The sequence below is a fragment of the Ostrinia nubilalis genome, chromosome 11, assembly GCF_963855985.1.
Source record: "Ostrinia nubilalis chromosome 11, ilOstNubi1.1, whole genome shotgun sequence".
NCBI lineage: Eukaryota > Metazoa > Arthropoda > Insecta > Lepidoptera > Crambidae > Ostrinia > Ostrinia nubilalis.
Genome location: NC_087098.1, coordinates 9,599,540 through 9,610,778, shown reverse-complemented (window position 1 = coordinate 9,610,778; position 11,239 = coordinate 9,599,540). Strand labels below are relative to the sequence as shown.

Sequence of the window (11,239 nt, the reverse complement as noted above, 5' to 3'; positions counted from 1 at the left end):
TATCTGTATTCAGGAGAGATATTTATTTACCTAATTTTATGGTAATTATATTTTATGGTAATTATTGTTTAAGTGGTCTTGTCTTTACCATTTTCAATACAAAGTAAATAAGGAAGTAGTATTAAAACAAAAGTTGTAAAACAGCATTTAATTTTATTATAAATAAATTCACTGAACAGTGTTAAATAGTAAAGTGAAAAAATTAATACTCATTTAACATTAACTCCTTTTAATGAGGGTGCAACTACAGGTCCTTTTCCTGGGATTACCAATGGATTGCCTTTGTAGCAGGCAACTTTTTCATCATTTGTTTTCAAATCAGGGGCACAGGTTTCAAATATTTTCTTCTTGGGATTAAGTTGAGCTTCAGGCTCTCGAGGATATCCTTCACAAGAGACTAGATCGCCTGGGACTGCCTCACTAGGTGGAATCAACACTTCAACTTTCTCAGGGGATGATGCACACATGACCATAGCTTCTGATGTAACTCCCCTCATCTGTAAATTGCAATAACAATCAGTTTTAAAGAAGTTACAAAATATGAATGTGTAAATTAATAATAATGTGATAATTGTTTAAAATCTCAAACAGTTACCTTGACAGGTTTCAGATTGCACAACACCATCACAATTTTATCTCTCATTTGGTCAATTGGAACATGATTCACAAGTCCTGAGACAACAGTTCGTGGGTTTGCTTCCCCACAATCAATTTTCTCCACATAAAGGGAATCAGCATCAGGGTGTTTACTGATTTCGATAATTTTACCAATTCTAAAATCTAATTTTCTCACATCCACAGTATCAATTGTGTTAGTATCACTTGACTTCTCTTTAGTTTTTTTAACATCTTTTTCTTTCTTTTCCTTTTTGTTGATTACTGGCTTTTCTTGGATCTCAGTTTTGATCGGTGCGGCTTCATTATTGTTTATTGCAGAGGTAGTTTTGCTAGGTATAGAATATTGTTTAATTCCTTTCAAAGTTTCAAGGCGGATAAGTTCAGCCTTGGCATTTTCAACTTTAATAGCGAGTATGTCATTTTCTTTACTGAGATCTCTGATTTTTTCTTCAAGCTTAAACCTTTTTATTTCATCTAGCTAAAAATGTAAAAAGATAAGTAACTATACAAAAAAATTATGTACTACGAAGACGAAGTACGAATAAATTTCAATTACGTCTTTTATAACCTTGCTCCGCAGTTCCGCTAGCTTTTTTTCGGCTGTTTCTGCATTGTTGATAAGTTTAGCAACAACATTATGCGACATATTTCTCCGGATTATATTTGTTACAACCATCAGATATGTTTTATAAATTTATAGGTTATTTTCTAACCTCAAAGCGAATTTATGTGGACCCCCAACTGTCATCTGTCAGATCAGACGTCACCATGAAGCTACAGATAAAAATGGAGGGCAGAGTTTGGAACAAAACTTGAGTCAAATACCTACTTATATCTATCTCGCTCTCTGCGGCCCTACCTCTCTTTTTAGTGTGAACTGTAGTATTGCTATCTTCTGATTTAAATCTCCTTGTAAATTCTTCGAAATAGCCAATACACTAACCAAATCAGAAGTTAAACAAATAAATAATTAATATTTGAAACTAAGATTACCTAGTTAAATAAAAAATCACAAAATTGTCGGCCATTTAGGCTTAATGTGTTGGCGAATCAGGGAATTACAATCCCAATTCCTGGGTAATCGGTACCATGTGGCAACATCGGCCCAATCCGGCCCATCATGGCGGTTGTTTACTATTTTGTTTATTAAGCAGTTAATTTCGTTTGAGATTGTTTACAGGAAATAATCATTGTTTTATCACAAGAATTGGTGCAAAATTTTGTAGTGCGTGGTTGCGGTAGTACGTGCTGTCCTGGAAGTGACATAAGATTCCACGCGTAAGTGTTTATTTCGTGATTTCCGACATTGGATCATTGTAAACATTTTTCCAATTTTTTACAGTAATTTCTTCCTAAAACGTTTTACCAGTAACTACACTTATCATTTTTAATGATACCTATGTCAAGAAATAAAGATTTTACATTGGTTTCATTGAATTTGAGCAATTTTATATTTTTTGTTTATTTAGAAAGAGCAAGTCTGCCCACAGAGAGCGAGATACTGATACTTAGTTTGTGCTGACGTCACTACGTCGGTGTCCTAACCTTATCTGTGGTGGTCATTAAAAAAAAACATTGTAAAGGTTGACGTGCACCGTACTAAGCGGATCCTCTCTCATTTTCGTATTCGGAACCGTATTTCCGTAGTCTCATTGAAGTCCGCTTGTGGCTTGTGGTCCGTTGAAAAAGTCCGTAGGTAAGTTTTTTTACTAAACGACAGCTCACTGTCTTAAAATAAAAACTACTGAGAAAATGATTCGAATCGAAAACTTTCGTATAATTGGATTCACTTCGTTTTGTGTACAAGAACTTAACAAGTCTATGATCAATGGTCATGTCATATTGACATGACATTGAACAAAAAAAGTAAAAAGTAACATGGCCGTTGCAACGGCGTCATAAATACTTTTCTGACATTGTTTATATTTGTTCAACGAAATCAAGCTAAATTTAATCATAAAATTGTTATCTTGTGCTTGTTCCGAGTATAATGTAATCGCAGTATTAACATTCTTGGCTTACCACGTTTGATGATGTATTGAAATTGCCACACGATAGAATGTCAAACAACACTGTCGGCTCGTCGGGGCCTGCTCCCGGCAAAATACGTGGTCCTGGAAGGCCACCAAAGCGTACGTGTACATGGTGTGCAGAAAGCAAAACCCCACTGAAATATGTTCTGCCCACTGAAAACGGCAAAAAAGAATTTTGCTCTGAAACTTGCCTGTCTGAATTTAGACAAGCGTACAGCAAAGGCGCCTGTCTTCATTGCGACAATGTTATTCGCGGTAATGCTCCTTCAAGCAGCAAGAATTTTTGTTCTACATATTGTTTGAATAAATATCAAAAGAAAAATGAAAAAAGGACGACCTCACCTCAATCAGGTAACGGCGCAAATGGGTCCGAAAATCATGCCAATAATAATTCTACGGGATCATTTTACGACATTTATCTAGATTTTGATTGGAATGAATATATGAAAGAAACTAATAGTGTTGCAGCACCTCAGGAATGTTTTAAACAGGCAGCAATTCCTCCAGTGAATGATTTTAAAGTAAATATGAAGCTGGAGGCACTGGACCCACGTAACCTGACTTCTACATGTATTGCGACTGTGGTTGGAGTGCTAGGTCCACGTTTGCGACTGAGGCTCGATGGTAGTGATAATAAAAATGACTTTTGGAGATTGGTTGACGCAGGAGATATTCATCCAATTGGACACTGTGAAAAAAATGATGGAATGCTGCAGCCTCCCCTTGGTTTTCGAATGAATGCAAGTAGCTGGCCGATGTTTTTGCTGAAGACATTGAATGGTGCTGAAATGGCCCCTGCAAAAGTGTTTCAACCAGAGCCCCCTACTCCTAAAACAAATATGTTTGTAGTCGGTCAGAAGTTGGAAGCAGTAGACAAAAAGAATCCACAGTTAATATGTTGTGCTACTGTTGGGGCTGTTAGAAATGACCAGATCCATGTGACTTTTGATGGTTGGAGAGGTGCATTTGATTACTGGTGCAAGTACGACTCCAGGGACATATTCCCAGTCGGCTGGTGTGCAAGAGCTGGGCACCTCTTGCAAGCTCCTGGCCAGAAGAGTGCAACTGCACCATCTAGGTAAATAATTTACATACTAAACTTAACTATTTGGAGGTGTTTTTGTCTTAAAATTATGTAACTTTATAATATAAAATTTTCCTTACAGATTTAAGCTACGACCTAGTGGTATTCCGAACCCAGCATTGCCTGAAGGTGGGTCTACTGGAGCTAGTAATTCGAGTAGCCCTGGGACGTCGTCTTTGGCAACAGTGGTGCGTTTACGCATTCGTAGTAGCTGCTCTGGCGGAAGCAGTTTATTACCGACTGCAGTATCCGGAACAGGGCCCTCTGGGGCAGCAGAGGCACTTGTGAAAGAACTACTGAGTGTCCATCCAGACCCACAAAGATTGACCCGAGCAATACTCACAGCTTCCAGTAGCTATTCTAATATAAATAATGTGCAGGTAATTAATTGATTTATTTATTAGAAGTAAAATTAATTATACTAGCCTACCTCAGTATTTAGACTTAATTTAATATTGTCTTGATGATTATCCAAAGCAGTTATAAAAGATAAGGAGTGGGAATTTCAATTATTATTTACATCTAAAGTATTTTATGCCTTTTTCAGGTCACCACTGGTTCAAAAAATTATTCAGTTAAAGTGCCATCAGAGTTAACAATGGACGAATTAAAGAATTGGTTAAAGGCTGTATGTGCAGGCGTCGGGTGCTGTGTGGGCATGATAGAGCTGGACACTGGAGATGCCGCTGGTCGGCCATGTGCGCTCTGTGGGGAGTCCACTTCAAATAATGTCACTTCTGCTCTAAAAAGACCTCAAAGTGTGAGTATTTTATTATTACAGTAGAATCCCGATTATCCGGATCAATTAAAACCAGGGGTGTTCCGTATAATCGATTTCAAAGTGAAATCAAACAATAAATAACTTTTTACAATAGAAAGGGTTTTCAATACATCATTTAGACTCTAAAAATCTAAATTTTAGACCATTGGATGAATCCATTTCTTTTAAAAATGAACTAAACGACGTCCGTACCGTGTAACGGTGGCGGCGTCTTCCGTTTTTATAGGTCCAGACCTCAAATCGGTAATTAGAAATCGCGAAGTCCGGATAATCGGATATCTATAAAAAGACCAGAAAGAAGTGCCTTTTAAAAAAAGTTGTGCTTTAGAATTATTGGGGAGTGGTGGCAAATATCCAATGAGGATCAGTACTGTTGTAGAAAATTCAATAAAACTAGTATCTACGTTAAACTTTAAGACATAAGAAAGATATATCTTTTTGAATTATCCAAATCGGACCATTACTTACGAAGATATTAAGTAATAAACATAGGCCGTTTTTGCCGCTAAAAGTCAACGTACGCAGGGCCGCGTGACGTCACTATATCCGAATCGAGCGCAGCCGGCGTACTATTGGGATGGAAAATATTATTTTCCAGCTAAACTATCAGTTTTAGAAAAAAACTTGTAATAACATTTATTCATCAAATAAAAGTAACCCATCGACCAGTAATTTTTAAAAATAAAAATTGTGAAAAATAAGTATCGCCATGTCCAAAAACCACATTTTTATAGGATTCGATGGAATGCGGAGACGCGGTTGGGGCGAGTGTAACTTTATGATTGTTTGTATTGAACATAATAATACATAATATGAGTGCTAATACCCAGTTTCTGGCCTAGAGGGCGGGGGGGGAGGGGATAAGTCATACCCAGCTTATAGCCTGGGGGGAGGGGCAAGCCTTACCCAGCTTCTGGCCTTGGTAAGAGGTAGGGAGAGGCAAGTCATACCCAGTTTCTGGCCTAGGGGTGGGGGGGGGGGGTTATTCATACCCAGCTTCTGGCCGAGGGGGAGTCATACCTAGCTTATGCTTATGGACTGGGGGGAGGGGCTAGCCTTACCCAGCTTCTGGCCTGGGGGGAGGGCGGGGGGGGGTCCAAGTCATAACCAGTTTCTGGTTCTGGCCTAGGGGGGGGGGGGGGGGGGGGGGGGTGTAAGTTATACCCACCTTCTGGCCTAGGGGGAGTCATACCCAGCTTACGCTTATGGCCTGGGGGGAGGGGTCAAGTCATAACCAGTTTCTGGCCGGGGGGGTAAATCATACCCGACTTCTGGCCGAGGGGGGAGTCATGCCCAGCTTATGACCTGGGGAGAGGAGAGGGGCGGGGGAGTCATACCCAGCTTCTAGGCTAAGATTAAATAGATTTCCAGGAGGGAGCAGCTGGCCCGCCAATGGGAACGGCGAATAGATAGGTAGGTACGTAGGTTTAACTTAGAAAAACTAAATAACAGGTAGGTATTGCACATCGAAATGATCTTCATAGCAATGTCTTGTTGCCTAGGCAGAGTGTATCTGCCTCAGCTATACTTATTGTTAGAAGTAAATAAATTAAAATATTTATACATTTTTATATTTTACTTGGACGAAGATATGACTCTAACAACACTTATGAACACTTTATTTGAATAAATCGCCAAATATATCACCGCGGAGACCCTAATCGGGTCTCCGCGTTCCATTGAATCGTATGAGCGTATGGATTTTTTGCGATATTTTTCACAATTTCTATTTTAAAAAATTACCTATCGATAGCTTACTTTATTCTGATGAATAAATGTCATAACAAGTATTTCTCTAAAACTGATAGTTTGGCTAGAAAAAAATATTTTCTATCCACGCAGTACGCCGGCAGCGTTCTGATCGGATATAGTGACGTCATCGGTCCCGCGCCGGGCGGTCAGTGAACTTTTTTAGTAATTTGGCTATAACTTCGTCATTTTTTGTCGTAGAACAAAAATTTTTGGACTGTATATTAAGGATTTCTTAGACCTATAAATCTGCATTCACAGCTAAAAATCGAAATGATCCTCATTGGCACATTGATAATAGTATCAACCTCGTACCGAGTAGAGGTATAGACCTCAAATTATAAATTCCAGGAGGAAAAGGAGGAGGGTGTGAACGGCACGAGTTCGGGCGCGGGTGGCAAGCTAGCGCGCGTGTCGCCGGAGCGGCCCGAGGTGGCGTCGTCCACCACGGGCGCGCCGCCGCCGCCCGCGCCCGGCGCGCCGCCCGCCGACTGGTCCGTGGAAGACGTCATCGGGTTCATCGCCGCCGCCGACCAGGCGCTGGCAGCACACGCCGACCTCTTTAGAAAACATGTGAGTACACTTTTTAGGGTTCACACCACAGTCTCTAAACAAGAAAAAAAGAAAGAAACATTTATAAAGGCCTATTCAAATCTGAGCGATATTCGCTGCCGCTGTGGGTAGAGGTACATACCGCGCGGGTTTCGCTCAGGTATTTAGTATCAAGTATCGCGGCTAGAGCGACTGAGCGATATTCGCTGCCGCTGTGGGTAGAGGTACATACCGCGCGGGTTTCGCTCAGGTATTTAGTATCAAGTACCGCAGCTAGAGCGGTATGAACAGTTTATTACCGCATACCCACTGGGTTTTCTATGCCGCAGACGGTAGCGAATACCGCTTAGGTCTGAACAGTATTATTACCGCATACCCACTGGGTTTTCTCTGCCGCAGAAGGTAGCGAATACCGCTTAGGTCTGAATAGGCCTTTACGATGAATATCACTTAGTTAAGGACAGAACGTATACAGAAAAAAAAGACAGAAGTAGCACATAAATATTACAAGGAAATAAAAAGTGAACTGAGCAGTGCTATCCTGTCGCAACAGCGATGCCCATCGCAATGGGACTCCACTCAGCATATGCCGTGGCCCACGTTGGGGAAGGCCACGAGACTAACCCACCTCTCATTCCCACCGCTAAAATGTGGCTGAAACCTGTGTAACCAGGATCTACAGCTTGACCTCCAATAAAAACCCAACCAGTGAAGGCCAGTTTTTCCAGGGAAAGTTAGACTGCACAGAAACTAAGGGAGATGTGACAAGGGGGCGGGGCCGGTGTCGCAGCAATATGCCCAAAAAGAACACATTGCTCGTGACAGCAATGATGGCAGCAGCGACGTCATAATGTAAACAGTTTATATTGCTTGCGTAGTACTAAAGATTATTCGAACATTGAGTACTGATACCGCAGTGGATAATGAGCAAATATTTTGATTACTTTGTGTGTGTGAATTTCAATGCGACACTGTTTCGGACTCAGCGCATTAGTTGGCATCTCTCTATGGTTCACACTATAGATCGTTTCATCCACGAAGATGCGCCCCATCATTTTTCCGCTAATGTTTGAGCGTTATAAGTACACGCTAAATTATCAATGAGTGCACACGCACACTACAATAATAACGCTCGAATTGTTTGGATCAAACTCCCCGCACCCTGCGCTTCCCGCGACCAAAAATTTTTGGGGCGCGTCTTCGTGGATGAAACGAGCTATACACACTTCTTATCGTGTTGACAACAAACCTATTCAGGGTCGGCCCAAAATTTCGCTACAAGAGTGGCGCTGTCAGTAGCATTTATTAAATCACTACGCACTTACTACACTACGGCTGTTTGTCGCCAGGCATGAAATACATTTATGAACGGTGATCAGGATCTGATATTTTCAAAGATGATGCGTTTCTGTTGCTGCTGTAACAACAAAATACTAAAAATGTTCAAGTTCCCATTTTTTAAAATGTATTTTAATAAAACAAAATATAATAACTTCTGTTACAGGAAATCGACGGGAAGGCGCTCATGCTGCTGAACTCAGACATGATGATGAAATACATGGGCTTGAAACTAGGCCCAGCTCTAAAAATTTGTAATTTAGTTTCGAAAATTAAAAATCGTCGACATTATAGCACTTAAGTAGTTATACAATAATTCAAACACTCTTAGAGTCAGAAACTATAAGTTTCATATTTTTAAGGTAAGTGTATTTTATTGCATTTTAATGATAAATTAATTATTTCCGTTTTTTCAGAATCTAAATGTTGATCTGAAGTGGTTTTCATAAGAATATTATTACATTCAATCAATATAATAGTAGTAGTCTTACGTGTTTTGTCTAATTGCACCTTCAATACATTAGCAAAATTTGTGAGTTATTCCATTTGCTCAACTCTGATCATATATTTAAACTGTATGGATCTCCTGTTTTCACTGTTATTTTACCTTGATTAATATTAGTAACTAAGCGTATCCTTACTCTGGACTTGCTTATTATTAATGATTCGTTATTTCTGTAAATTATATAAACGTCGAAATAATCATGTAGTGATGTAAATAAGTGTATAATGAGTTAAATTGCATTTAATGTAGTAAGTGCTCATCTTAAAGCCTTGATCACACGTACCGAGCAAACGGGCGAGACAGTGCTCTCGGCCGAGTACTCTGTGTGTATAAACATTACGCCGAGTGCTCGGCCGAGCGCTCGAGTATGTGACTCGCTCACCCAACTGTCTCGACCGAGTAAACATTTTACTGTCTCTCCCGTTTACTCGGTATGTGTGATCAAGGCTTAAGCCTTGTTCGCACTAGTCGAGTAATTTAGGCGAGTTGTGAGTAATTTAGTTGCTAATCGTATCCGAACACCAAAAATTTAGTCGAGTAGGTTACTAAATCGTATAGTCGAGCCAATCCATTTTGTTCTATTTTGACAGGCGAGCAGCGCCCCCACCACGCGTTGTTGCTCACTCGCTCATGGACTAAACGAGTCCCAAACTGGGCGGTTTAGTCGACTTCATATAAAAATCAATTATTTGTAAACTTTACTCGACCAGTCACTCGACCAACTGTACCGACTGAACGGTTTTTTGGTCAGTGGCGAGTAGTTAAGTTACTAGAGGCGAGTTATGCCCGTTTTCACCATTATTCCCTAATTTTTAAGTGACCCCTATGAAAACAAAATTCCTGTCATTTGTTTATAGGGGTCACTTCAAAATTCGGGATTGATGGTGAAAACGGGCATAACTACTAAATTACTCGACTAGTGCGAACAAGGCTTTATTGACAGTAAACTCTTAAAATATTGTTAATCTTATCGGCTGTACTCTAATATACCTACATACAAATTTATAAATTGTATATAATATTATTCAGGGTCCTATTGTATAGTTAACTTTCTCCTACTGATTCTTTAACTGCTCAAATGCAAGAAATTTTACTATGGCACAACATTGAAATCAGAATTGGTATGGAGGGGAAGATTTTGAAATTTGGATAAGTTTTATAGTAAAAGTTGTTGTATTTGAATAGTGACATAACCTCTTGTAAGGAAGTTAACTAACAAAATAGGAGCCCTTATGATTGGCTAGTCGTGCGTCTGTTGTGGCCTGAGTGGTGTCAGTACTTGAAACATTACAGACTTCCAACATACTGTACAGAATACATAATTATATTCTATCGTAGACTAGGTTTAGTGCCTTTCAATAATTTAGGTGTACTTAAAAGAACTTGGACGTCATCACAGAATAAAAATAAAAATATGTGAATGACATTGATTATGCTACTCTAGTTGTAATTTCATGCATATTCAGATTTAGGTATAGGGCATAATATAAAAGTTAAACAACCGTTTGTTTAAATTGTCATGACATGTAGTGTGAAAATGACATTTTAAACAAATGTTCAACGTGTGTTTAACTTTTTTGCAATAAGGCCCATAATGTTGAAGAATTAAACAGTCCATTACTCTGACTGCCGACGCGTCCCGAGCGTGTCCAATGTTCCTTCCGAGAGGCCTACGCCTGCGCCGCGTGTGAATGATTCATTTTACATGTATTTTTTATTTAAAGCTGTGTCCTATTTAATTTTATTTTGCCATTTGAAGCGTTATAATGTTAAAACATTTCGTCATGTGATATTTCAATGTTATTGTTATCGTGATAAATAATGGATAAATATGTAATGAATAATAATTAAATATTATGTTGGATTATTAATCTTGATGTGTATTTTAAGTTTTCTCATGACATAGTGTAGGTACGGAGGTTATACATAATTGCCTATTTCGTTTGTGTAAATATTGATAATGACGTTTAAGTTTGCGTTAGTTATTACATTGATACATTTCTTTTGTAACGAAAATAAAAATTGCGAAAAGAAGGCAAAAAATTATGCAAAATAGAGGATTCGATTTATTTAAATATTTTTTATTTTCAAGCAAGCTTTTGGCAGATTGCCTAGGTATTTTATTCTGTAAGGCGCCTTATTTGGCTTTTCGGAATACTAGTAAGTAATTAATATAAAGCGTTATTATTTATGTTTTTCGTATAAGTCGGCTAACTGTTACTGAAGTACATATTCGACTATGGTCTGTGTATATAGGATTAAATTACAATAAGGATTATTAAACTTATTTTCATGATAATAAACACTTTTATTTTATAAATGTAGAGTTTTTAATAATTTTATGTACATAGGCGACTACATAATTGGAAACAGATGTGTATAATAAATTTAATAAAATGCAAAATGAAAAGTGTTTGTTTCAATGGTATACACATATTTTTAATACCTGACAGTGACCGTTACTAAAAATAATTATATGTCACCATGGAATAATATCTAGGTGTTACATAACATCGTAGTACGATCAATTGACAGACCTATTGTAATGTATTTTTTATGGAATGGTTACAGAGAGGTGA

At 38.6% G+C, this 11,239-nt stretch overlaps 2 protein-coding genes across 3 annotated transcripts; one reads left to right on the top strand and one right to left on the bottom strand.

The window, feature by feature from the left end:
* Positions 1-133: 133 nt before the first annotated feature.
* On the bottom strand, positions 134-1,376 carry LOC135076248 (aminoacyl tRNA synthase complex-interacting multifunctional protein 1). 2 transcript variants are annotated; one of them, XM_063970731.1, is made up of 3 exons: positions 1,175-1,376; positions 596-1,096; positions 134-497 (listed from the first exon to the last, which is right to left on the bottom strand). In XM_063970731.1, the coding sequence occupies exons 1-3, from the start codon at positions 1,292-1,294 to the stop codon at positions 210-212; spliced, it is 909 nt and encodes a 302-aa protein (XP_063826801.1). In that variant the 5' UTR covers positions 1,295-1,376; the 3' UTR covers positions 134-209. The 2 variants fall into 2 exon arrangements, with proteins under 2 accessions (XP_063826801.1, XP_063826802.1); XM_063970732.1 differs by having other exon boundaries at positions 1,187-1,375.
* A 1,103-nt stretch (positions 1,377-2,479) lies between these two features.
* LOC135076247 (polycomb protein Scm) lies at positions 2,480-10,829 on the top strand. The gene is made up of 5 exons (XM_063970730.1): positions 2,480-3,729; positions 3,818-4,115; positions 4,283-4,495; positions 6,617-6,838; positions 8,322-10,829. Exons 1-5 carry the CDS (start codon positions 2,678-2,680, stop codon positions 8,454-8,456), a joined length of 1,920 nt encoding a protein of 639 aa, XP_063826800.1. The 5' UTR covers positions 2,480-2,677; the 3' UTR covers positions 8,457-10,829.
* The last annotated feature ends 410 nt before the right edge of the window (positions 10,830-11,239 follow it).

Bases quoted from the DNA above. Each gene is read 5' to 3' on its own strand.
- LOC135076248 (XM_063970731.1), bottom strand. From the start codon at position 1,294: ATGGTTGTAACAAATATAATCCGGAGAAATATGTCGCATAATGTTGTT. The intron at 1,097-1,174 runs GTAATTGAAATT...TTACATTTTTAG, and splicing joins GGAGCAAGGTTATAAAAGAC to CTAGATGAAATAAAAAGGTT. The intron at 498-595 runs GTAACTGTTTGA...TGCAATTTACAG, and splicing joins GCAATCTGAAACCTGTCAAG to ATGAGGGGAGTTACATCAGA.
- LOC135076247 (XM_063970730.1), top strand. From the start codon at position 2,678: ATGTCAAACAACACTGTCGGCTCGTCGGGGCCTGCTCCCGGCAAAATA. The intron at 4,116-4,282 runs GTAATTAATTGA...TGCCTTTTTCAG, and splicing joins CTAATATAAATAATGTGCAG to GTCACCACTGGTTCAAAAAA. The intron at 4,496-6,616 runs GTGAGTATTTTA...TATAAATTCCAG, and splicing joins CTCTAAAAAGACCTCAAAGT to GAGGAAAAGGAGGAGGGTGT.